General features: G+C 41.1%; 1 protein-coding gene across 2 annotated transcripts in view; it reads left to right on the top strand.

Annotated features, from left to right (window-relative positions):
* Window positions 1-21,314, top strand: part of jag2b (jagged canonical Notch ligand 2b) — a 56,387-nt gene extending 35,073 nt beyond the window's left edge. Inside the window, exons 7-26 of one of the 2 annotated variants that reach the window (XM_077511354.1) lie at window positions 2,451-2,570; window positions 2,659-2,772; window positions 3,888-4,001; window positions 5,061-5,174; window positions 5,578-5,624; window positions 5,724-5,897; window positions 8,648-8,804; window positions 8,965-9,126; window positions 9,732-9,845; window positions 10,099-10,212; window positions 10,324-10,437; window positions 10,931-11,047; window positions 12,003-12,030; window positions 12,653-12,738; window positions 14,579-14,692; window positions 14,790-14,905; window positions 16,181-16,429; window positions 16,503-16,634; window positions 16,794-16,944; window positions 18,420-21,314. In XM_077511354.1, the coding sequence (XP_077367480.1) occupies window positions 2,451-2,570; window positions 2,659-2,772; window positions 3,888-4,001; window positions 5,061-5,174; window positions 5,578-5,624; window positions 5,724-5,897; window positions 8,648-8,804; window positions 8,965-9,126; window positions 9,732-9,845; window positions 10,099-10,212; window positions 10,324-10,437; window positions 10,931-11,047; window positions 12,003-12,030; window positions 12,653-12,738; window positions 14,579-14,692; window positions 14,790-14,905; window positions 16,181-16,429; window positions 16,503-16,634; window positions 16,794-16,944; window positions 18,420-18,970 (2,888 nt within the window). In that variant the 3' untranslated portion in view covers window positions 18,971-21,314. The remainder of the gene's footprint in view (window positions 1-2,450; window positions 2,571-2,658; window positions 2,773-3,887; window positions 4,002-5,060; window positions 5,175-5,577; window positions 5,625-5,723; window positions 5,898-8,647; window positions 8,805-8,964; window positions 9,127-9,731; window positions 9,846-10,098; window positions 10,213-10,323; window positions 10,438-10,930; window positions 11,048-12,002; window positions 12,031-12,652; window positions 12,739-14,578; window positions 14,693-14,789; window positions 14,906-16,180; window positions 16,430-16,502; window positions 16,635-16,793; window positions 16,945-18,419) is intronic. The other variant, XM_077511355.1, reaches the window with a different exon arrangement.
* The last annotated feature ends 6,488 nt before the right edge of the window (window positions 21,315-27,802 follow it).

Consider the following 27,802-nt stretch of genomic DNA (forward strand, 5'->3'; position numbering starts at 1 on the left):
CGAAATTGGCACGCGGTCCTCCTGCAGGTACCCTCGAGCTACGTGTTCTTGTGAAGACACAATATATCAACACAGAATATTTGGATGTCTCTTCTACTCTGACATTAGTGTTTAGTTTGCCATCAAGACGTGCAACTTTTCCGGTCCGCACCAAAATTCTTTATAGGGTGGCAGCTATTGAATATTTTGGTAATTGGATGTCCTACTGAAAATGTTCTCAACTATTTGAATGTAGAATGTAAATACAGAAGACAAAAAAAAAAAAAAAGTCATTTCCGCCAAATAACTAAAGATCAACTAGTTTTCATATTTAGATAATCAACATTTTTTTTTTTTTTTTTACTTAAATTTAAACTGCTTTGCGGTGCATTGTTACACATTTTCATCTATTAAACTGCCTTAAAGGAATTTGATGCTTCTCAGCAGCATATATGGGCAGGGCTGGACTGGCCATCTGGCATACAGGGCACATGCCCAGTGGGCCGGCCACTTTTCGGGCCGATGCAGTACTTTTTAATTATTATTTTTCCTACTTTTTACCCCAAGAGGCTGGCCTACAATTCAGATGGACCAATTCGTTCATAAAGTATACAGATAGAAAACTGGAACATCATCAATAAACGTCAGTGGCAGAACTACATGTTAGGCAGGAGTCAGGCTGGTGGGCCTAAGTCAAAATGCTGATTGATGATTTTGTTGTGCCTGTATATTGAGCACTTACTTAGCGGCTAGCTGCTAACACTGGCCGTGCTGCTAAATGCTGGAAACAGGCACCGTATGATACAATGCCAGTGCAATTAGGTTTTATTAGCATCATTAATTAGCGAGTGAATTTGATTTCAGGACGTTGTCGTGTTGTTGACGAGTCGAGCCTGGGGTGACCAGATTTTCAAAATTATAAACCGGGACATTACAATTAGGCTGAAAATCAAACATACAATAAATTATCACCAGGAGCTATTTAGAACAAATGTAATTGCGGGTCTATCTTGTGACCGGTGATTGTTTTATTACTTTAGCTAATGCTAAATGCGATCTTGGTTGACAGTTCAACAGCACCCTTACAAGACAATGCACTCACCGTTATCTAACCTTTTTTGCTCAGCTACTTGAAGCTGGCTGTGTCATTTAAATCGCGGGCTGCCAGTAGGACTACATTTCCAATGATTCTTAGACAAGGAAGCAGATAACGCACACATGAATTTGTAAGTTGAATTTCTTTTTTTAAATTGGTTTATCATATAAATCGCTCTGACGAATGTGTGATTAAAATACACATGGCCCAAACAATTTGCTTGCTGACTGGACTAAAACAAACAAACAATATGAGACGGGACCTACCTACGTAAAGGGACAAAACAATGGGATAGTGATATCTGCCAGGATTTGAGACATAAAACTTGAAACCTGGGACTGTCTTGGTTAAACTTGTGATGTCTGGTCAACCTAGTCAGCTGTTACATCGCGACAACTTCAAAGTCTCTCAACCCTACCAAACACTTTTGGGAACAAGACCAGCAATTGTATGTCCTTTAAGTGGACGACGTCCATTACGTACGTCAAAGCGCCCGTTATCAGCTCACAGACGTCTTTCCCCATTCTGTGGTTGGAAAAAGGCAGCTGTATAGTTTTACTGCTCATGAGATTTGAGCACCAGCGGGGACACTCGATCCCCACACATCCCCTTCGTCACTTGAGTGCACTTTGGGGGATGAGAGTGGGTCCTAAGATCCCCCGGTGGAGACTCATCCCTCTTCATTTATTTAGCAGCCTTTCGTGCGACCTGTCCTTTAGGCTAAGACTGCTTCTCAAGGATCAAATGGGTTTAGTTGAAGGCTTAGAAACAAGCGTAGCTTATTTCACTTAAATAATTGCGATTCCGCGGCCGATGAATAATTAAACGAGATGAATTTCCGCGCACATCCTGTAAACAGCGCAAAGCTCGCTCTCATGACGCCGAGCGGCAGAGTGGTTGAGGAAACACTCAGTGCTTCCCGTCAAGCTCGACAGCTGGTGCTCTATACTGAGCGACGATTCCGACATGCTTCCAGGGAACTCCTGGCACCGAGCGGATGAATGTTGGCAGCCAATTAGCAAAGTTGAGGATGCAGTGGAAACTGATACGGCGCCAAGAGCTTGTCATTTTCACGCAGAAGTCTTTCTCGACTTTGTATCCTCCCGACGCGCTCGTCTCCCTTCATTAAAATAACGGAAATTAGAGTGTTGTTTTGATCGATTCTGGGCTTACGCACGTGTTGGCATGATAACGCGTCTTGAATTTCGTAGCATTAAAATGTAACGTGAGAGGCGCGCTGGCCAGTCCAGTATTATATACGGTATTCTATATTTATCCGCGATTACAAACCACTAAGGTTATCTGGGGTTGCCCTGGCAATGATACTCTACTTATTGAACAAAACTCATTGGTCTTCTTGTATGTTTCTTGGCAGATCTCAATTACTGCGGTCGCCACCAGCCATGTATCAACGGGGGCACATGCATGAACACCGAGCCTGATGAGTACGACTGCGCCTGTCAAGAAGGCTACACGGGCAAGATGTGTCAGATAGGTGAGTTGCAAAGTATATGAAACTTGATTTGAATTTGTAAGAGTTCCACCGTCTCAACCCGTTTCATTTATCGGCTGACTTTTGTCAGCTGAGCACCCATGTGTTTCCAGTCCTTGCGCAAATGGTGGTACATGCCATGAGGGTCCGTCAGGCTTCGCGTGCCAGTGTCCACCAGGCTGGGAAGGTCCGACTTGTGCAAACAGTGAGTTGCTACACACTCTATCACTCTTTCAATTTTTTATTTTTAAATGAACATTATGTTAATTGCTCAATTCATTTAGATGTGCAGTCAGTCCAGAGTCATTTTTGCCTCTTGGAATTCTTTTTAAAGGCAGATTGACAGCTTGGACTAGCCAAATTGTGGCTAGCTGCTAGCCATTAGCTGCTAACGCTGGCAAATGGCAACAGGCGCCATATTATACAAAGTCAGCGTAATTAGCTTTTTAGTAGATTCGATTTCAATTCACAAGAGTTTGGTTCAATTTGATTTTGATTTTTCCCGATTCACTCAACAGTGATGAATTATGGAACATCAATTCTTAAAGATCGAGGGCATATCATTAAAAACTCCACAAACAAATTCCAAATACAATTTTGCGGAGGCAGTTAACTGATTAAATTATTTAGTTTATTAATGAAAGTAACACTTTTTATAATCACTGTTACACAAACATTGACATCTGCAAGGATGAGATGAAAATATTTCCATAATTCTAATACAATAATTGTAAATAAAGATTCGGAATGGTCTTAAGGTGCAATAAGTCAGGGCTTTCATAAATCTAAGAAAATACTTTGAAAATCATGTGAACGATAAATGCTAGTATGGTCGCTGCCCTCCGCCATCTTGAATTACTTTGTAAACAATGCACAGTGTATGTTACTATTGGCTCAACAGCGTAAAGTATCTTAGTCTATGTAGTTCATAATGCTATGCTTGGCTCAAGCAGGTGAAAGATGTGCTTTAAATATCGTAGCATGACGGTGAAGATATTGTGGCAATTTTAATATCGCGATATCACAATATTGCGGTTATTGTTCCATCCCTACTTTTTAGCATTCATATATAGCAGTTGAACATGATTTAAGGATTATGTGTTGATGTTGGAGACAACAGTTTCTGATGGCAATATAAGCTAATACTGGGAACGAGCTCTCCTACTTCCAATCAGGAAGACAAAGAAAGAAAAATGTTTTTAAATTTTTGTAATCGAATCCTGTTTTAAAACAACCCACCATTTCAAACTATAACCACAAAACTTACTACCGCTCTGCTCCTGTCAATCAAAACTGGTTTGCTATATTGTGTGTACTCAGATGTGGACGACTGTGCTTCCAATCCATGTGCCCGCGGAGGAACCTGCATCGACCGGGAAGACGGCTTCGAGTGTGTGTGCCCGCCTGAGTGGGAAGGAAAGACCTGCCAGATTGGTGAGTGTCACCATCGTATGTTTCTGAGCCAATAAATATTACATGTACTATTGTCATTATTCTGGTAAGATGGCGGCTGTCGTTTTTTTTTTCCTGGCATTTTATATGAATGGCCAGTGGGACTTTTTCTGTATGGCTCCTGTCAAAAGCGGACTTGACAGGCTTGAGGCCAGGAAATTTACAACTGGTAAATAAAGTCGGGTGCGTATGCGTGTTAGAAGTGGGGGGGGGGTGAAGGCCGGAAAAACGATCCCCAGAGTCCCTCTCATTTTACCAGCTTAGATCTCAGTTTACAAGCAGCAATCGGCTTCCAGTCTTACCTGCCGTTGAGTGTGCGTTAAGTGTAGGGTTTCAGAGAGAAGACAGGTGTTTGTTTGTGTGCATGAGTACAGAAGGGACCCCCTGCGGACTGCCCACCCCCTCTTCACCATGCCTTTAGTTATTTGAGCATCAGTGCTTTGTTGTAACACTTTAGATGTCTGTGGAGGTGGTGGGCATTCGTTATTTGCATCTCATTTCATTTTTTCCCCCCTAAACGTCTGCCTGTTATGTTGTTTAGTTTGTTTTGATAAGCATTTTGACTGGATTTAACACTCATCAGTGTCACAATTTATTTATTCTACTGTCAAACTGTCCCAATCATAAAATGACAATATTAGAGTCATGGTTGTGATTTAGAGATGTGTACTTTCTGTGGAAATTAATTGCCTCCAAATTGACTTCCCCACGCCCTTTTCCTCTCAGAAAGGGGGAGGGAGTGATGAGTTACGCACGGGGAGGGGGGAGGGAGCAAATCGAAAGAGACGCTGCAAACATGGATACCCTTTTGCTCTGTTAATGTTGCCCTAAAAAAATAAATGGAAAAAACTAAAAACTAAAAAATGGCTGCAGGTACTAGTTAGCCCCAAGGACAACATGAATAGCCCACATGCCTGTTCTAAAAATAGCTCACCACTGATATGGGACACCCAAGAACATGTTAATATAACTTTTCCTTGTACTTTCCTTGCTTTGTCGCAATTTACGGACGCGGTGTCCTTTTACTTCCTGCTTTCACAGATGCTAATGAGTGTGCAAGAAAGCCGTGTGTGAACGCTAATTCTTGCAAAAATTTGATTGGCGGATATCTCTGCAACTGTTTTCGGGGATGGTCCGGACAAAACTGTGACATCAGTCAGTATTTTCTTACATCTAAGTCACTTCTTTGAAATGTTTGTCCCTCCAGTCTCTCAACCGGCAGTTTCTTCTTTGAGCTACTGCTCCAAAAAAAAGAAAAAGAAAAAATGTTTACATTTTTAAGCGCCTTCACTCACCTTCTGGACTCACAACATAGGTATAGTTTAGGCTTACTCATTCAGTCACATGCGGTAACTTGTTCCTTTCTTGTCTTGGCAATCAAGCGCTCATGTTTGCCCTCACGAAACCAGTTGCATGCCCACTGTGGATTCAGTGCATGAACAGATCCTCTGCTTGGCTCGTATCTCTACCTTTTCGCAACTTTGGGCTTGCCTGTAGAAATACTACATGTGACTATAATAATGTGTATGCTAATATCTGGTATTTGATTTCTTACAAGCCATGAAAAGCTGCCACGGTCAGTGCCAGAATGGAGCAACGTGCAAGGTATGTGGCTTCCCATTCAAAACATCCCCATGTGACTTAAGTCTGTCTCAGTCGGATGACACAATCATTTTTTGGTCTTCTTCCTTTTGTCTTCATCAGAACGGCCCACGCGGTTATCACTGCCAGTGCCCGCCAGGCTTTGTGGGCTCTCACTGTGAAATCCAAAGGAATAAGTGTGACAGCAGACCGTGTCAGAACGGAGGCCAATGCCACGCTGTGTTAGGTGGCTTTGTGTGCCAGTGCCCACTGGAGTTTGCAGGACAACTGTGCGAGGTAGGCGTCGCATTGGAGAGGCGTGAAAATCCAATCATCTTTTGTCAACATTTGCCATTTTAAAACCAAAGTAGGTGACCTACTGTATGTGAATCGTGGAGACAGCTCGTATAGCCCATCGAAGAGATACCGCAACTATGTCAAAATGCCTCCGGTGGGAAATCAATGCTAGCAACTTTGTATAGCTAGTAGGGATGTAACGATATCCAAACATCACGATACGATATTATCACGATATGAAGGTCACAATACGATAATTAGCACGATATTGTGGAGGTGTTGGCGATATTTAAAAAAGATCACAATATTGTAGAAAAAAAGAGCTCATACTAAAAAAAGTACAATATTGTGCTTTTGTACATAACAGCAATGCATATAAACCACCTACAATCTCTCATAACAGTGAGGTTCTTACTTGCTAATGAAAGCACTCATTGATCGCTTCACAAGCAAATTAGGTTCCCCTTCATCTGACAATTAGCATAGATTTTAAACCTAGAAGGCCAAAACATCCGTAATGAAAATTAAATTTCAGTAATAAAATAGTCACTAAAGGGTGCTAGAACTGCACAAATGGAAATCAACCTGACTTTTTTTTAACAGAGGTGTCCCTTTTAAATATTGTGAACATGACGACGACGATATTGTGGCAGTTTTAATATCACGATATTGCCCTTATTGTGACATCCCTAATAGCTAGCGGTAAATCACAAAACATAAATACTGATTAGCACTAGGGCTTCTTTCTAAAATGTTTACAAATTATTTGCAGGACGTTGGCGCACGCTAACAATGTTAACTTTTCAACACGGATTAGCTAGCCAACAATTGTACATTTTAGAAACCCAAGTCAACAAATTAACGCAGATTTTCGCCATTTCCCTGTCATGGGAGATTGATGTTGAGTAGCTAATGTTAATGGGAATCAAGTGCGGAATGTTCACATCAGAGCAAAGTGTGAACAACCTCTGTTTTAACAATTAGCTCATTTCAACATTAGCATCGCTTTCCAGAATGAGTTTAGAAGGGGAGAAAGATGTTATTGTTGGCAACCAACTGGATGCAATGATCAAGTGCAGCTGGAACTAATCTTGGCAGTCATTACTATCTTCTTGTGGACTATTTTGAATACTATTGAGTCCTGTTTATTTACTCGACTATGGTAGCTCATCAGTTGATTTTACTGTAGATTTTAATTAGAGGTTTTATCTTGAACTTTTATCTTTGTCCAAATTCAATAGGAAACTGTAAAAGATATGCTATGGGATTTGGGTCACCCTCCAACTACTCTTCCCATAGGAAATAATAGACATGAATTCATTTGTCTCGAGGTTGTACTGCCATCACCATTCCAATTTCTAACAAGCATTCCAAGTGTTAAATATTTTGACAAAACAGTTCTGTTCTGTCTGTTCTTATAAGCAACGATATGCAAGATTAGTTCTGAAAATGATTGCACGTAGACGGAGACCAAAACAAGAGTCATCTACAGTAAGCCACCTGTCCTGGTTGTACTGGCTATCACATGATGTCTCTGTCTCCTCGCTGTAATCGGTTATATTTAGTGTGCGTTTGAAGCCAATGTAGGTTAGCTGTGAGGAAACCGATTCTGTTCTGCTTCTCTTGGGGTTTGAATGGAGGACATTGCTGGTCAGGAGCCAATCCCGATTTAGCTTCTCCACTATATACACCAGCCTCGCTGAATGAGGTGACGCTGGGTTGCTGCCCGCTTACTACTAAACACGCAAGTCTGCCATGGTGCCGTCTGCATGTCTGACTTTATAAGCACATATTTACTTTCTTATTTATATGATGGTGGTATTAAAACATTATATAAGATTCTTCCTGGGGTGACCAGATGTCACGGTTTAAATGGGACGGTCCCGTTTTGAGCCTTGTGTCTCGAGTTGTTAAATTGATAAATGCCTTACTATTCATATATAAGTTCCTTTCTAGGGTGACGATGTTGCGGTTTAAACGGGACAGTCCCATCTTGAGGCTACTGAAAAGTTGTTAGCTAGTGGTACTAATTAGAAAACATTATTGTGCAAAGATGCATAAACATGTTTGCATGGCTGTCATAATTATGTTACAACACCAATCCCGGATCCGATTCAAAAGGGGGGGGAAAAAGGAAATGGAGAATTCTGTAATGCCCTCCAAAATGATGTCCCCAATGTAAGTCAATGCTCCGAAAGCCACTCAAATGTAATGATTTAGTGTTCCTGTCTTTGACCACACACATCCAAATAGTAAAGAAAATTGGTACGTGCGCATGACACTTGGGTTAAAATAAACTACGTGTGACCACAGACTTCACCCACTCTGCTTGACCCGCTCAAAGTCTCCCGCTTAGCACCTTAAATGGCAACGGGTGCAGCCCAGCGTTTACGCACAGTAGTGATGTTTACAAAAACCTGCAGATTTTCCCTCCAACCTCTGTATTGAAGTGTGTAAAAAGATGGGTGGGAGGCCAGCCAAACATGCTGCCGTGGGCACGAGCAGGGTGGCTCCTTTGGTCGTTCATCTTGACTTTGTTCACCGGTCCTGTCAATATGTCACCAAATGTTTGCTCTTCATCTTTTCCTGGTCAAGATTTTGCCGTACGCTAATTTGGCATGTCAGCCATATAAACGTTTTATCTTCATAAGCTAAGCAGCTCACTGCCCAAACGATCAGTTTAAGCGCATGTCAAAATGATTGACTTCATGACTCTACGTCTCCCGCCTTTTTTTATCCAAACGATCCAGATCTCGTCCCCGTCGGACGCCTGCGATCCTAACCCATGTGAGAACCAGGCCAAGTGCCACAGTATGGTTCAGGATTTCTACTGCGCATGTCCTGAGGGCTTTGAGGGAAAAACCTGCGAGCAACCCAAGGTGGACTGCAAAACCAGCCCTTGTCAAGGTGACCATAATCTTACCAAGAAACCAAACGCCGTGTGACAAAATCCCCTTTTACGACCTACGATAGTATCAACCGTGCTACACAAAATGGCCAAATAGGGGAAGTATAGTAACTGTACCGTTTTTTTGTTTTTGTTTTTTTTTGCTTTATTTGCTTGCAGTTATCGACAGCTGCACTGTTGCCATAGCGACCAACGACTCCGCAGAAGTGCGGCGCATCTCCTCCAACGTCTGCGGAACTCGAGGTCGATGTGTGAGCGGGCTGACTGGCAACTTCACCTGCGTCTGTGATCAAGGCTTCAGTGGCCTCTACTGTCATGAGAGTACGTACGGGGGGAATTGAATATCTCTTTCGCAGGATTGTCAAAAGTGGGGAATCTGTATCGTGATGCCAATTGGCACAAAGATTCAAATGTTATTCCGCCATAAATTGAATTAGAATCAGCTTTTTTTGGACTTTTCCATAGTTTGGCTAATACTACAACTTTAAAGTTAGAACTCGGACTGGCACTCCAAAATCTCCGTTCCCCTAAAATGTGACATAGTCCGGGACTTTTAAAAAATACGGTAGCTAAGTAGAGAGCAGCAGTAAAATATACGATGGACACTGGTCTCTTGCATATGTAACTGAATTTGGTCGAATCTAATTATTGATCACTTAGAAATTAATTCATTCTCTGCCATTGACGGCTATACACGTCAAAAGTCCATTTTAACTGGACAAGTCAGTCAATGAGTTAAAGAGAATGTTGAAAAAGCTTTGCAATGTTACTAAATGTTTCAACCAAATCCTGGATCAACACCAATATGAACGGTTCTTACTTGGCCCGTAGCCTAACCTTAGTGGGTTTGTAGTTTTTTTTGTTTTGTTTTTTCAAACAAACAGCAGCTATGAAAAGCTAACCTCCAACTCTTCTTCATGTTTCAGACATAAACGACTGCCTCAACAGCCCGTGTAGAAACGGGGGAACCTGCATTGATGGCGTCAATTCGTTTCAGTGCTTGTGTCCTGACGGCTGGGAGGGACGACTCTGCGACCTCAGTAAGTCATCAATGTTTTTTTCTACTTAAAAAAACAAAAAACAAAAAAAACACCACCACGCCAACACTTGTTCACTTACTCACCGAGTTTGGTCAAATGCGATATGGCATGACACCTTCTTGTGATTGGTTCCAAGTCAGCCTTTAGATCATTCAGAAACTCCTAAATCAGATCGCTCAATAGATGATATGCTGTGATTGTTTTTTTTTTTTTTTCTGGCATTTCAAAAGTTCTTTTCCACCGCATTTCTCAGATGTCAACGAGTGCAGACACAACCCGTGTAAGAATGGCGGCCGCTGCGTCGACCTTGTGAACGACTTCTACTGTGAGTGCGCCGACAACTGGAAGGGCAAGACCTGCCATTCGCGTGAGTAATTCCGCTTTCACACGTTAGTGGCCTCAAGTTCTACCATATTGTTCAACTTCGCATTTTATATCCATTGTGTGATATAAGCGTGTTATTTGTGATCTGGGACAGGCGAGAGACAATGTGACGCGACCACATGCAGCAACGGAGGCACATGCTATGACCACGGGAGCACCTTCCGCTGTGCCTGCCCACCTGGCTGGGGAGGAAACACATGCAACACAGGTGAGGCTTTTCAGAATATTTTGGTTTCCCTTGAAGTGCTTGAATTTTCAGATTATGTTGTGGGTGGCTTGGACTTAACAAATGTCCTACCAGTCCCAAAATTGAAAACACTGTGTAGCGCTATTAACTGGTTTTGTATGTTGTTGCTAAAGGCCACCACTGTTTATTATTTGCTAATTAACCCTACCTAATAAAGAGAGTGAGCTTCTGTTTAATTTAGGTTGTGCACACATTGCCTGTTGGTGCAAGGCTTTTAGCAGTCAACACTGAAGAGTCTTTGTCAACATGGGTCTACAATTTTTTCAATTAATGGTTGCTTAAACAGATTTGGTTCATGTTCTACCATTTAGAAACAGGATATGTGGTCTGTTGAGACAAAAATAAGCTGTACCGATAATGACGCTCCTTGGTAGCAAATACGCTTTAACGATTCTGGAGCCAGCACGACAACGTTCGTTTTTCAACATCTTTTGGTCTGATTCTGATTTGACAGCCAAGAATAGCACATGTGCCTCCAGTCCTTGCTTGAATGCGGGCACCTGCGTGGGAGGAGTAGACACCTTTACATGCATCTGCAAAGAAGGCTGGGAAGGACCCACCTGCAGCCAAAGTAATTTTTTTTGCATTTTGCGATGTGTGAAGTCTGACTGTCTTTGCCACTGACTAGTACGTTTACATGCAGTCAGTAACCCTTTTTAAAATTCAAATATTGCCTTGGAAACACGCCAAGAGCCCTGCGTTACCTCATTTCTAACGTGAATATTTGGTCATATAATCGTTCGCATTATCTCATTTGAATGGAGCTTTGGTTTGTGTTTTGCAAACGCTCTATTTGCAAGAAATCTTGGTGTTTGAGTACAGGAACTGTTTGTGTACGTGGCGGCCATCTTGGGTTGCCGTTCACTAAAAGAGCCTAACATGAATACATTGCTTTCTCCGTAGTGTTTTCATAGTATTTTCTGTCTCAATGGTAAATATGTCACTGTGTGTATTTATACGCACATATACACGTATACGTGTATACAAGTCTGTGTTTCTGGCGTGCAACCCACCGGAAATACTCAGGCAGTGGTAAACAAACATGACGAGGCAGCAAAGAAACACACTTTCGAACTGTGGCAAGTGACATAAATATAATGTTACAAATGGAAATGTTATGCATAATGACGTCTATGTGTCACGGTTTATATCGGCATTTATATATGGGTGTAACTCTGTCCACTCCCACATGTAAAATGGGTATCCCGTATGTGTCAGAAACTGAAATTTGACCTTAACCCGAATAATGTAGTGTGGTGAATGACATGAATATAATGTCTTTCATTGACCGCAGAAAGTTATAAGCGGAAATGACATCCGTGCGTTGCTGTTTATATACGGGATTTATATACGAGAAGTAACTGTCCGCTCCCACATGTAATTTGACATTTCTCCCACATGTAACATTTTGACCTTAACACGAATATTGACTGCATATAAACATCGTCAAAAATATAATAAAACCAAATTTGCTGCCATATATGTCAGACAGTCCCACTAAATCGTCTTTTGTGCTCCTTCAACAGATATAAACGACTGCAACCCTCATCCATGGTATGTATCGTTTCCTGCCTCACACACTCCCGCGGTGTCATCCAATAGCTACCCCACCCATCCTCCCCTCCATTTATCCCGCGCCCTCCCCTCCTCTCTACACTTCACACAGGCTTCGCAAGGGCTCTAAGGGGGTGCAGGGACTCCCTAAAAGGAGTGGAAGGTGTCCTCAAATCAAGCCTCAAAGGGCCATCTCAGCAAGCAGAGAGCTTATGGGAATTGAATAGGACAGGGAGAGGTGGAGTAACACCAACTATATCCCGTGGTGAACGCAGGTGGGGGGTGGAAAGGCAGAGGAGGAGGTGCTGCACATGTCCCTTTTCTTTCTGTGGGACCTGGAGGGGGTTGGGGGGGGGGGGGGGGGGGGGGATGCTGGGCTGGGGCTGTGCTGTGAGGAGGAGTGGAAGAGTGGCATGATGAGAGGAGAGGAGGGGAGGGACTGGACACGCCTATTAGCATCTGAAAGGTGGAAGCTTGTATTGATGAGTTGAATTGAGCTTTGTAAACCCCCACCGCCACCAAAACACCACACAGACACAAATGACGTGCTTTGTTGCAAGTGGAAAGGATGTGGGTCTTGTACACCCTCATCTAATCGTCATTTACGTCTGCCCTCTATCAGTTACAACGGCGGCATCTGTGTGGACGGAGTCAACTGGTTCCGATGCGAGTGCGCCCCCGGGTTCGCCGGGCCCGACTGCAGAATCAGTAAGTACCAACGCCGGGTTTATCGAAACCTAAAGCAGACATCAGCGAAGATCGAACAAAAATCCGTGGACTGTTGTGGCTCACGTCAACACCAAAATCCAAGCCCCGGATGGCGCCCTCGTGGCTTTTTCTTTGTCCTGACATGCCTCCAGGGGTCAGAGGTCACCCCTTCTCTATACTCGGGCAGTCACACAAATGCCCGCATAAGACAAATTAACCAGTGACCCAGAAATTCTTCTGCTTTTGTCCTTTGTTAGTGCCCGAAAGTGTCCGTCCACCTTTTCTGTCCAGCTTGAATTTGAGATTTTTCATTCCGACTTTTTGTGTGTCTCAAATGACAAAGGCCGACGTTCTGAGAGATCATCGGAGACCCCGCGGGAAAATGTGTTATTTCACAGACTTTTAATTTTTTTTTTTAATTACATTTTTTTGACTTTATTCTACAATTGCCACCATCCACGTCATCTTTAAAAACAAAATGCTCCTGACTCACATTTCTGTCCAATCTTGTCTCGTTTGCAGTGTCAAATCTTTTTTTTTCTTCTGGATTGGACCCAGATTGCGCATTTGACAGCAGGGAATTTAACTGGCAAATCATATTTAATATGTTCAGACACTTTTATCACTCTGTCATAGCTCATCAAATTATGTTGTAATTTGTTGTGCCTCCGGTGGATATAAAAAGTCTACACACCCCGATTACAGTGGTACCCTCTACTTACGAAAGTCCATTCATATGAAATTTTCATGTTACGAAACGCCTCAACAGGAAAATATTGCCTCTTGTTACGAAAGAAGTTCAGGATACGCAGCTCCCAGAGTTTCCTGAACGCAAGCTGCTCTGCCATTGGCTATTACCTTAGCATACCGCATGTATCTGTGTGTAAAATAGATAGATTATAGATGTATCTATGTCGCGTACTCGTCATTCGCCCCTCGGGCATTAAGATGTTCAGATAGTTTTACGTAAATGTATTCACTTAACGGCCGAAGAATTTGTGCAAAAATTCATACAATAGGTGATTGATAAAGGCTACGTTGCACAGTAAGTTTTTAATTGCGACGAGACGGGCCTTTTTTGGAAAAAGATGCCTCGCCGTACCTGAAGTTTCGGAATTTGTTGAAAAGAATCACCCAAGAATCACCAGTCAGGCGATCGCTCACTATGATGATGTTTGCCTTGGACATTTTCGAAGGATTGTTTTTTGTTTTTGTTTTTTGTTTTTTTAAAAGTAAATATCCTTGGATCCGTTCTTTACAAACACCAGGCAAAAAAACACAGAGAACATGAACAAAAAAAAAAAAAAAAGGGGCAAAAAACGATGAGGACAGCAGTTAAAAAGGTCATCATTTTTATTCTATACTCTATTCTTTAGTTTTTATATTATGCACAACTCATTTATTGTGCAATAATCTAATTGTAACACGTATTTGTTACATGTTTTGATGCATTTTTATGATTTATAAAACATTTATGTCTGAATTTTGGGAGGGTCGGAACGGATTAGGGCATTTACATAGAAAATGCGTCTCTACTTACAAAATTTTCAACTTAAGAACTTTCTTCCAGAACCAATTCATTTTGTAAGTAGAAGTACCACTGTACATGGTTTTTGTGGAAAATCATTTGTAAACTTTTTCCACCATCAGTGTAACCATACAATTCAAATGAAGAAAGGAAAAAAAAATTCAGGCGGTACAAAAAACTCATTGAGATAATGTGGTTGCACAATTGTATGTGGAGTATAAATGTCGAGAGGTCAGTTTGTTTTGTGTCATGTGAAAAACGAATCCAGTGGTCGGATCGTTTATCTAATCGATGCCATTCTTTGTCAATCAGATATCAATGAGTGCCAGTCTTCGCCGTGTGCCTACGGCGCAACTTGCGTGGACGAGATAAACGGTTTTCGCTGCATTTGTCCACTCGGTCGAACGGGAGTTCGGTGTCAAGAATGTAAGTACTTTTTTACCAGACATATTTGCATCTATATTCCCCATTCACGCATACGGGAGATGCTGAGCGTGTCTATTTCCTGTATGTGTTTGTAAAGTCATAGGTTTTGGGAAGTCATGTCACTACGCTGGGCTTCAGTTTCCTCATGGCAGCCGATGGGAGGAGGAGTGCAACAGCTGCTACTGTGGCAACGGAAAAGTGGACTGCACAAAGGTAGCATTCAGTTGGATGTCATTGTTTTCAGAATGTTTGACATCTGTCAGTCCATGAGTCCAAATGATGAAATGAAATATAATTATGTAGTAGGAGGTAGAGTACACTAGTATGTGTAGTAGGTGCTCGTTACTTAGTTACTTTTGATTTTAAAAGGTTATTTAGTTACTCTACTGATTGCTTGATTTTAAAAGTAATTAAAGTAAGAAAAAAAAAATTTTACTTTAAGAGTTACATGTAACAGATACCGACAACCTTGTATAGCACAAAAATGGCACCCGGTTTTGTCACTTCTTTGGAATGGCACTTTTAACAGTAACATTTCAGAATAGTGTTTTTTTTTTTGTTATGAAGTTTTGTTTTGTTTTTTAGTTATTGACAGTTTGACTGAAAATAATTTCATTTAAAAGTTTAAAAAATGCTAAGTCTTTTCTGGATTTCATTTAACGTTAACAGGCTTCTTGATTTAAATAAATAAAATCTAAAATGAAGTCAGTCATTTTTACTTTACATTTTAATGTTGTAAAGACAAAATAAAATTTTCCTGCAGTTTCAGTTCCTGTCATTTTAATTAATGACCAGGTGTTATTCATGAAATGGAGCTCCAGTACCTGCCTCCCCTTTTTTTTCCTTTTTTTTTTTTTTTTTTTTTTAAATATACGTACGTGCACATTTGTGTGTGTGTGTGTGTGTTCGTGCGCGCAAGTGTGAATTTTTGTAAATTTGTACTCATTAGTTCACCTAAAACCTAATATAAATCCCATTATCCTTCACCTTAACCCGATACTTCAGTCTCGCCAGAGTCGTGAAGTTCAGAAGGTCAGGAGACCAGAGGAAAGGTCAAAGGAAAGAAAGACAAATCAAAGTGAAATCCATCACCAATTAAACACCACCTGCCACCCACATGGGTACAACACCAGAATCTTACGCCAACCCCAGAAACCTCTAAATTCCAACAGAATAGGGAGATCTCAAAAGACCAGAGGAAAAACTAAAGAGAGGAAGGAGGGAAGGATAGATGAAACAGAGTGGAGATCCACCATTGCATCCATTGATTCAGCGAGCAGTGGGAGGGAGAAGCGTACCCGCCTCCCTAGCATCTTCCTTTCTTATCTAAGATCTCAAGGCGTTAAAAAGCGAGTACCGAACAAAGCTTTCCATCCTGTCTCCCTCTGTTGGTCATTGTTTTTCTGTAATTGTGCATGTGCAATGACAATAAAAATCCATTCATACAAGATGTCGGATATTTGACTTCAAATGTTCTTGCGACCTCAGGTTCAATGTGGTCGACGGCCCTGCCGCCTCCAGGCCTCAGACCAGGACCCGACCTTTCCGCCCTGCCCCGCCGGACGTGAATGTGAGCCGCACAGATACCTGACGTGTTTTTCAGCCCCTTGTCACGAGTGGGGCGTTTGCTCCCAAGCGCTCACGCAAACGAGCACCAAGTGTCAGCCCAACAGCGGGCACCTGGACAACAACTGCGGCCGCCTCACGCTGGTTTTCAACAAAGACAAAGTCCCACTGGTGAGTCCTGTTCAAACTCACGACGAGCCTTTCATATTATCGCCAATCACCGCCATTGAATGTTTGCGCTCAGGGAACTACAGTGGAGAACATCTGCTTTGAGCTGAGGTATCTTCCTGACACCCGAACTTTGGCAAAAGACCACAGTCTCATCCTGCTGTGTGACCTGTCGCATTCCAGTCCGGATGCCGTCGAAGTGGCTATAGTAAGTCGATGAATTGTAATCATTGCTAAACATCAAAAGTGTTTTTTTGTTTTCTTTATCTCACTAAGCTGAAATAAAGTGACCACGGTGACATGACGTGCTACTAGTGCAGCTTTTGGGACTCACAAGTCTTTGTGGCGTCTCTTACTTGGTTGCCAGTCTTTCCAGCCCGAGGATTTGGCAGACAACAGCCTGATACAGGAGACGGCCAACACAATCGTCAGCACGTTGTCCAAGAGGAACAGCAGTAGCATCATGTTGGCCGTCACCGACGTCAAAGTGGAAACGCAGGTCACGCCACGATCCATGGGTAAGTCGTGGCAGGAATAGAATAGTTTGGGAATTTTACATTTAGTTAGTTTTACTTAGTTTTTTAGTTATTAGTTTGTTTGGGGTTTTTTAATGCTCGTTTTTGTTTAGCATTAGCATTATTTATTTATTTTTTAATTATTTTCCTTTTTTTTGGGGGGGGGGGGGGTGATTTCTTGTGTGCAAAAAATAACACATCACATTTGGGCTGAGTTAAATGACTGTTACAGCTCGGATAGATCTCCTGTGTCTAACAAGTTTCGACGTCATCTGATTAGGGATGTAACAATATCCAAGCGTCACGATACGATATGAAGGTCACGATACGATAATTATCACGATATTGTGGCACTTACTTGTTAATGCAAGCACACATTGATCGCTTCACAAGCAAATTAGGTTCCCCTTCATCTGACAATTAGCATAATTTTAAACATAGAAGGCCAAAACATGAAAATTAAAATGCACTAATAAACTAGCCACTAGAGGGTACTAGAACTGCACAAATGGAAATCAACATGACTTTTTTTTTTAACAGATTTGTTCCTTTTAAATATTGTGAACATGACGACGACAATATCGTGGCAGTTTTGATATTACGATATCACGATATTGCCCTTATCGTGACATCCCTACATCTGATGGTGCTGTTTTTACTGGCTGCCGCTAGATGACATCACTTCTAGGTGACACACAGTTAAAGGACTACAACTGAGATGACTGTTCAACCTTCCTTCTTCAGGCTAATACCAAAATAAGTCAAATCAACCCCATTTTTTGTTTTTTGTTTTTGGAATTTTATATTTTATATTACCTACTAACTGCATGGCTGATTAAATTGACCGATTATGGCCCTTCAAACATGGGCAAAATGGCGGACGTTTGCAGATTGTTTTTACCTTACATTGTATTCTTACAATTTACAGCAATTGTGAACAAGTAACGCTGGTCTCATTAGTTAGTAGGGATGTCACAATAAGCGCGATATTGTGATATTAAAACTGCCACAATGTCGTCGTCGTCATGTTTACAATATTTAAAAGGAACACATTTGTTAAAGTCAGGTTGATTTCCATTTGTGCAGTTCTAGCACGCTCGAGTGGCTAGTTTATTAGTGCAATTTAATTTTCATTAGGGATGTTTTGGCCTTCTATGTTTAGAATTCATGTTAATTGTCAGATGAAAGGGAACCTAATTTGGTTGTGAAGTGATCAATGTGTGCTTGCATTAGCAAGTAAGTGTCTCAATATTGTTATTAAAGATTGTAGGTGGTTTATATGCATTGCTGTTATGTACAAAAGCACAATATTGTGCTTTTTTTTTTTTTTTTTTTTGGTATGAGCTGGGTAATTTTTTTTGTTTATATCGGCCAGGCCCTTGAATGGCTTTAGCACCACATTTATGGTATTTATCAAACTGTCACAGTGACTCTTTTATAACGTAACCGACCCGTCCGCCATATGTCCGTGTCAACAGACTACCTGCTGCCTCTGCTGTGTGCCATCTTCGGTTTGGTCTGCCTCTTCTGTATCATCGTTTGCGTTTGGTGGACTCGCAAACGGAGAAAAGAGCGCGAAAGGAACGTGCGCTTCCCGGCCGACGACAGCGTCAATAACCACTGGGAGCCGCTCGGCCTCGTGGCGGGACGTCAGCAGCAGCAGCAGCAGCAGCAGCTGCTGAAAGAGAGCAACAGGGAAGCCGAGCAGGAGCGCAAAAAGCTGATGGGGCCCTCGTATCGGACGTGTGACGAAGAGGAAGAGGAGGAGGAGGAGGAGGAGACGGAAGGCGAGCCGGAGCTGGAGGAAGAGCTGTGCGGGGCGGAGGCGGCAAAGCAGCCGGTTTATAAATACTCAAAGACTGCAGTGCAGTTGAGTGGGAGCGGGGGGCTGATCTGCACCACGCACACGTCAAGTTCGCCCCTCAAAGCGCCCCACCGGACCCCAGGCTACAGCCCCAAAGACAACCGCTGGAAAAACGTCAGCGCCGTTATGACCGGCCAGAAAGACGTCAGAGACCATTGTGTATAAGACATTTCAACGACGGACTCGTTAAAGAGGAAGTGAGAAGCTGCAAGGCAGCTTTTTTTTGTTTTGTTTAGTTTTTTTTTTTTTTTTTTTTTTTTTTTGGACTGACTACCTGTGGGAAGAAAACGGCTTTGTGTTTCAATAAGCCATTATTTGCTTTGTGATCATATTTGTCACTGTCACCGGACATTTTGTTTGGTTCAAGGCAGCACAGTGGACATATTTTATTTTAGTATTTTTTGCTTCTATTTGTTTTTTTGTTTTTTGTTTTTTTTTCATTATCTGCCGAACTCTAATGTAACAGTTTTCAGGAGGTAAAAGAAGCCTGCTGCAATTTTTGTTGATTAAAAATACTCATTTGGAAGTAAAAAAAAATAAAATAATCTGTATAATTTGTTTATTTTACAGACTGTTACGGCTTTGAATAGTCAGGAGGGCGGATACAAATTCAAAGGACCCGCGAGGGTTTCATTGGGTTGTCGCTCTCTGGGTTTTACCCTCAAATCCGCCACACGCCAGCCTTACCAAAATACTCGGCTTGGGGTGGGAAGATATAAGGGAGGACGAAACCCCAGTGCCTACTATGTGGCCTTCACTGATTTTTCTCCTGTTTCAAATTGTCTTGGCTGAAAGCTCCGTTTGAAGATTTCTTTTGCAGTATTTGAGTTGGTAGCAAGTGCCTTTCTCCGTCGCGCTGCCCAGTTTGACCTCCTTGTTTCCAAATCTCAAATGTCTCCGCGTGCATTTAAAGACTTCCATTTCACAGCAATGCCATTCAAGGTATTTGACCCAAACACAAATGATTACTCTGTACATATGTGTAAATACAAAACAAAAACAAAAAAACAAAAAAATGGAGTCGCTGTGTATATTTGAAATAAGTAACTTAAGAAGACAAGTCACACATTTTTTTATTATTATTGTTATTATGATTAATATTATTTTTATTTTTATTTTACAACGCCATTCCTTTTATTTATGCCAGTCAAAATAGGCAGGTTTTATATTGTCATATCCAGAGTCACACAGTAAACAACCTTTACAATTGAGGTACTGCTGATGAAGGACTTTTTGAAGGGTTTAAAAATGGTTTGTTGCAGGGAACTTTTATTTTTGATTAATTTTTTTCCTGCTTTATAGTATGCTAACTTAAATCATTGTCAACTCGGAATGTCCAAATCTGTGCTGTATTTTGCGTTCTCAAAGTACTGTTAATTTATTCCTGATCATGATTAAAGATTGAAGTCAACCCAAAGATTTTTTTTTAAACAATAATATGTTGTATCTGCCCTCAGTAATCTTAACACAGCGTTCTATTTAATATTGCGTTTGTAAAAATCCACCCGTTTTATCTATCTCAGGGGGCGGGCATTTTGTCACAGTCAACCGAAGATGACATCACATTTGCTCAAGGCTCAGGTAACGACCAATCGTGGCTCAGCTTGCAAAGGTCACATGACCAAACTCAGGTGCGCTATGATTGGTCATTGCCTGAACCCTGAATAACTGATGTCATTTTCAATCGACCGCAAGTAGCAAAATGGCCGCCCCCTGAGATGGATGTTTAGACAAGTGAGGGCGCATCCAACATATTGTAAAGAAAATTTTCAGGTTGTCTTCCCTTTACAAGTGGATTTTTTTATTTTATTTTTTTTGGCCCCATATAAGAGCCTTAAAGCGGTTTACCAGTGCAAACGCGAACCATTTCTAAGCCCGTCATAAACCCTTTTTGTTTCAGGTTGCCTTAAATGTATAAGTGATGCATAATTTGTGTAATCAGTTGTCGTCATTTTATGTTTTTGTTTTGTTTTCACGAGTTGTTTAACTTTTTGAAACATTGTGTGTTGTATTGTGGCGTGTTTTATTCGCCTTTGTAAAGTGCTTTCCTTGTCTCACTTTGCTTTCATGGAGATTTCTGGCTAACGTGACAGAATTGAAAAGGAAGAAGGCGAAACAAAGGGAAATCGAGACTATCCACGACGGCTCTTTGAAGGTGTCGTGAACGTGGATGGCAGTAGGTCAAATGTGGACAAAAACGCATTATCGTCATGTTTGGTTTCAAGGCTTTAATGAAGGGAACAATGTTTGCAGATGTTACCTTGCAAGTGTGTTTGTTTCGGTTACCAACTCAGTCCAAAAAATGGCTCATATCAAAGTTTAACCCGTTTTTCATGTCATGCTTTTCTGTTAATGGGACACAGCAAAAATAAAGAATTAAAAAGCGGCATCACTGCTGGTGTAAAAAACTGAATATGCATATTTTCATGTATCTTTTTGCCCCCCGTATCATTTTGTACAAAGAAAAGTGACTGTTTCATGGGCAGTTATTAAAGCTGTTTGGACACGTTTTGATCTCGCTTGTAATATTTGTTTTCTACACAGACTAAACAAAATTAAGATACCAACTCAACAAAGCACTTAAGCAGGGGGAAAGTAGTCTTAGACTGGCCGAGTCAATCACCAGACCTTAAGCAAATAGAGCATGCATTTTAACTCATGAGAAGACTGAAGGGATCAACTCTGACTGCCAAAAACGTTTAATAACGATGACTAAGATCACAATGTATGCCGCCATAAACGTTAAATGACGTCAACTGTTTTTTTGTTTTTTGTTTTGTTTTTTAAATTCAATTTGAAGTGCTAAGTGCAGTGCTGCCTGGTCAATGGGTTGTGGAATCAAAAACGCCCACTAACTATGTTCAGCAGATGGCAGCATTGTATCTCTTTTCAATGGTCTTAAGAGATATAAAATTACAATGAAACATGACGAAATCTGATGAAATAGAACGTTTTCAAGGATGACATGAATGATCAAAGCCTTTGTTATATTTAATCTAATTCACAGAGCATCACCAAACAAAAAAAATATTACTGTCAAAAGTCTGTTGTGGAGAAAATGTATCTTTTCACAAAAAGCTTGTTTTCTCAAATTACACATTTTCAAATGGTGATTACTAAACAACAGAATAAGTTAGAAACATACATTTTTCTTTTCTAATGAACAGAAGGCAATTTTTCATGTGGTACCCACCAGGATTATGTCGTAAAAGTATACAATATTAGTTAAAATGCTCGAAATCGGCTGGCACTGGTTGTTTTTTGGATAACGTGGCAGTAAAAGAGTTAAAGGCCTGGAAAAGCTTTCCAGATAAAGATTGCAACAGTGGTGAAGTCAATGTTTCACAGGCTTGGTGCAGTTTTTGTATGGAAGGGTTATGCCGCCAAATGTTTAAAAATGCCTGTTCCAATACTTTTGCTCACTTGAGAAACTTACATCTGTCCAATACATTTGCCCTGGTTGGCCTACCCTTGATGAGAGCAGGTGAGCCACAGTTGCCATGGCAATCCCTGAGTCACTATTACTGAAGTCAATGTACCATCCACATGATTTTGCAGCTCTTCAAAGCAATCACTGCCTGTTTCTGCTTCGAAAAGGCCACCGAGTGCAAATGGAGATAATACGCTTGTAAGCGTTCTCTCAGTTCTCTCAATTTCACTTTTGCCCTGATCAGCAGAATTTGATCCACTTTGTACGCGTGTTCGTTCACATCATCCACCGGTAATTACGCATACATGAAAAGTTGAACTGCCTATCGCCGTATTCGTCCTCGCCCACGCCTGCGTGGGCTGGTTCAAATCGATCCCAAGTCGCTCAGCAGCCTCTCTCGCGGTTTTACTACACCAATAGAACCTCGTCTGCTGTTCTGGGCCCATCCGGGATGCGCCAATGGGGAGCCTGGCCTGACGTTTCTGGTCACATGAAGATGTGAATGTTTCATGAGTAATATTATGATGCTGAGCAGGGGCGGGCTGGGACACTGCCTCCCGATCCCCATGGGTGCCCACGCTAATGGGACCTTCCTATGGACGCTAAGATCAGATCGACTTACACAGAGGAGGATAATGTTTATGGAGATGTCGTGTACATGTAGATGTAGATGTCAAAAAATATATATATTGTAATGTCCATTGGATATTAAGCAGTATTTTTTTATTTTATTTTAGATGAAGCTTACCCACGCTCATAACTCAGCTACACGACGTCAGCACAAAAACCATCACATCATGTTTATTTACTGTCATTTCCTGGCACAAAGTAGTCTAACTCCTGTACATCCTGTGAGCATCAATACACCGCACTGACCCCAGACTGCATCAGTAAACTGACACCAGACTGGAGAGCTAGCCAAGGACGCTGTACGCTAGCTGTAGTACTACACTGAGCTTGCACATGGAGAGCTACAACAACAAAACATTTGGTTTTTCAAAGCAAAGAAAAACTTTTTTTTTCAAGTTCTTAAAATTATTTTTATTTCAGTTACTGTATGCTAACGCTTAAAGTAGCATTCACTAATAATGCAGCTTACTCACACTTATCAAGAAGTGTAGCCACCGGCGGCCATTTTACATTGCCCCACGCTAAGTGCGCCTAACTTGAATGATTTCTCTGTGGCGTTTTCACATTATTTTCTGCCCCTATGAAGAAAATGCCACAGTGTCAATTATGAAAGTGTACCTAATAAAGTGTACATTTAATAGTTGTCTTGTTGCTGTGCTGCTAATTTGTTGTGACATGGCTGCATTACAGTGCGTTAGCCGTGGGGTGGTCATTTCATACTCAGATGTCAGATTTTGCTACACTGACAGCAAAAAGGGCAAAGGGCAAAAGAGGGTAAACAAACTGTGAATTTAGAACACTCATGTGCACACGGTGCCTTGTGTTGGTCAGAACAATAAATAGGGAGATATTAGACTGTAAAAAAAATATAGCAGGAGCTCGTATATCTTAGTTATAGACAAATAAATACACAGCAATTCACCCTGCAATGTTTGTTGCTACGTACTCTGTGCATGTCTGTTTGTGCTTCATGCTCAAATGTCAGTGTGCAGTGCAACCCAATCCCCTGTACAGTGACATGTGCAAGGTCAATTTGCGCCTTCTGAGCTTGACTGACATTACAGAGTGTAAGATACTGTCAGGAGTTTAAACGAGACAAGTAGTCTCCAAGACATACTGTAATAACTTAAGACGACTCAATGTATCCAAGATATTCTCAGCCTATTCATGACCCAACACTTAAGGGCACTGTCTTCTGCATTGCTACTACCCCTAGCAAAAATTATGGAATCGCAAGTCTTGGACGAGCACTCACTCAGACGTTCTATTCTGTAGATCAAACTCAGATAAAAAGCATGAAACAGTTGTAAGGTCACTCCAAAGTGCAACATCTTGGCTTTCAGAAACACTAAAAGAAATAAAGAAAAACATTGTGCTGGTCAGTAAATGTTACTTTTATAGAGCAAGTGCAGGAAAAAGAAATATGGAATCACTCCATTTTGAACAGAAAATAAGGACACACCGAGTCAATTTACTTTCCTTAATTGGGCACCTGCCTCAAATTACATCTGCTCGTTAGTCATCAGTTAAAGGGATCGTTCGGCTTTTTTAACATGAATTTCAATTTCATCCTCACCTCCCGTGTGTGCGATCAGCACTGACTTACCCCTGACAGCGTTCAGTGACACCAGTTCTGGTTCGGCGTTGGACGAGAGGAAAATAGTCCAGCAAGCTGGCTGGGGTCTCGGAAATAAAGACTTTTTCTTCTAAAAACTATTTGTTTTCAAAAGCGTGATACATTTCCATCACAATACTCTTTCCTGAATAAAGTCAGACGCCATTACCGCCAGCCACTACTTTTCTGTTCGCTGCTGATACTTCCGCCTGAAGTTGTTTGCCTTTCCGGCGGAAGTATCAGCTAGCTGGCTGCAGTGTGTCGGTTAGCGCTCTACAGGGCGCCGCGCAGTGATACGAACGAACAGAAAAGTAGTGGCTGGCGGTAATGGCGTCTGACTTTATTCAGGAAAGAGTATTGTGATGGAAATGTATCACGCTTTTGAAAACAAATAGTTTTTAGAAGAAAAACGCGTTATTTCCGACACCCCAGCCAGCTTGCTGGACTATTTTCCTCTCGTCTAACACCGGACCAGAACTGGTGTCACAGTACGCTGTCAGGGGTAAGTCAGTGCTGATCGCACACACTGGAGGTGAGGATCAAATTGAGATTCATGTTAAAAAAGCCGAACGATCCCTTTAAGAACAGTGCAGTTATCACACCTTGGAGGGTTGATGGACCAAGTGGATTGGCAAGAATCATGGCTCCAACAAGGGAGATGTCTCCTGAGACCAAAGACAGGATTATCAAACTTCTTGAAGAAGGTAACTCTACACGTATGGTTGCCAAAGATGTGGACTGTTCACAGTCAGCTGTATCGAAGATCTGGACCAAGTACAAACTGCATGGGAAGGTTGTTAAAGTCAAGCGAACTGGTAGACCAAGGAAGACATCTAAGCGTCAAGACAAACAACTAAAGGCCATATGAACATTTACTGACCAGCACAGTGTTTTTTTCTTCAATTCTTTTAGTGTTTCTGAAATCCAAGATGTTGCACTTTTGAATTACCTTACGACTGTTTCATGCTTTTTATCTGAGTTTGATCTACAGAATAAATCGTTTGAGTGAGTGATCGTCCAAGTATAGTGATTCCATACTTTTGGTAAGGGTTGTAGCTAGCTAGCTAGCACGGGGTATGCAAAATACATATCTTAAAAGGCTGCAAATGCATTTTTCAACGAGAAAAGGGTCAATTTATTGACGTCTGTCAGGTCACATGATGATGCGATAATACTGTAATATTCAAAACAAAATGTTATTTTCTTTCAAAATAGTGCCAAAAATACAAGCTAATGTAATTTCCAGAATTTGTAAGAGCAAAAGAGTAACCAAACATCGGAAATAATAATGACCACAAGATGATTTGATTTGACATGACATCAAATAAGAATACTGTTAAGGTAGAAACATTTACATAGTTAATTTGGCACTTCCTGTATTAGGCTCTTATTCTGAAAGACAAGTCACATCACTTCTTGTAGCGAAGAACTTAGTAGCTCTGTCTACTAGCTAGCTAGTTTACTAGTCTATTAGCTCTACGAGCTAGTACTAGCTAGCTAAATAGCTAGTACCAGCTAGTAGACAGAGATTGATATGTGGTAATTTTCACTAATTATGAAAAATATACATGTGTTAACATGAATGTGCATTCAAAAAACTTTTATGTGTCTGTCTTTTGTTTGTTTTCTACAAGGTTTTGTCATGACATCAACAGTTTTAGTATGGAAATACTGTATACTATTTTGATAACGGTAAGCAAAATTGTTGTGAAATTGAAAACTTACTGGAGGTTGACATTGTTATCCTCCTAAGTGTTATCATAAGAGTTTAATCTAATTTCTAATGAATTCATGTTAATTTAATCTCAGCAGCAGTCTTTTCCTAATCTGTATCTTTATTTCTGCTAGTAAATAAATGCCTTTACATAAACATCTGTCATGAAAACACCCACCCACGCTCACCTCAGCCCTGCATTTGTCGTGAATTGGAATGATTTTGCAACATCACACATTCCTGTGTTGGTTGGGACATGTCACAGAAATATGTTGTGCTATGTGAGCAATTACAATATGTTTGACTCACAATTGGCAAATAAGCCACACTAATGCTTAACGCCGCTTTACTGACTGACGGAGACTGTATTGCACAAAAGGGTGGGGATGAAAAGTGATATCCTCAGGCAGCGCTTTTACCCTCAATTTAAGATTAATGTTGTCATAAGAGCGTAAGAATTAGGGATTGCCCAGGTTGATATTTTAATTACAGCACGGATTTGTATTTAACAGCGTAGCGGTGTGCCACACAATACAAAAAGCCATCTTGGCTTATTAATTTCAAGCATTCCAGATATAATATCCGGCCACATATTTCAAGGCAGAATACTTAAAGTGTGATTAGCGACGTAAAATTCAACTTAAAGTAAATTTTACAATTGCAGTCCAAAACATGTACAGTATTGGTACTGGATTTGAAACAAGATGCTGAGACAATGTGTGGAAGGAAAGTTTTCACCAATAAATCAGAATCCCATTCGATCCTTTAATCAATTGGCCCAATTTGACACTTGACAGGATTGACCTTCTGAAAGTGATTGGGGGTCAATTCCATCTGTGCCCTCTCAATTCAAATTACAACAAATGAAGGGGGAAGATCATGGAAAAACACCAAGGTAGAACACCATTAAAGTGATCAATAGCATTCGTTGGCCATTTTTGGGTCAAAATGTATAACATTGAACTAAGAAAATAAGCACTAAGACCTACCAAATTTTGTCTCTATCAGTTGACTTTGACACAGTAGTGGATCTAGAAATATAATGTGTAACTAATGCCAATATGAGCTTTTTCAGTTCCTCACTTTATTGGTGTAATAAAAGCTGTGGATGTCCTCAGCTGGATCCATATACTGTTAATTTATGACTTGTGATCTTTGCTTAATATTTTTATAGGGAATTTCAAATTCACTTCACATGGTTAATAGCAGTATAAGGGCAGTAACGTCAACTGTAACCAATCTTTCTACCTTGTTTCATCAACACTATACTCCATTTCCAAGCGATATCTATCTATGGGGCTCCACAAGGCGCCATTCTAGAGCTTTGGCCATTCAATCTATAATAGCTTCCACTAAGAGAGGACAACCCCCCATTTTTACATTACACCTTGCCAAACCGTTTTCCATAAAAATCACAAAATAAACAAAGGTTGATAAGATTACCCTATGTCCACCAACTGTCCGACTAAGTTCCTGTTCCCATCCGTGCAAAAAAGTACAGCGGCTGAAGATTCCGAGAGTAGAAAACACTTTCGTTTTACGACATCAAGGCAGGCGGCTTCGTCACAGAGCGGCCTCGTCTGACGGGGAAATTGGATCTGGACTTAA

This window comes from Festucalex cinctus, chromosome 21, assembly GCF_051991245.1.
Source record: "Festucalex cinctus isolate MCC-2025b chromosome 21, RoL_Fcin_1.0, whole genome shotgun sequence".
Lineage (NCBI taxonomy): Eukaryota > Metazoa > Chordata > Actinopteri > Syngnathiformes > Syngnathidae > Festucalex > Festucalex cinctus.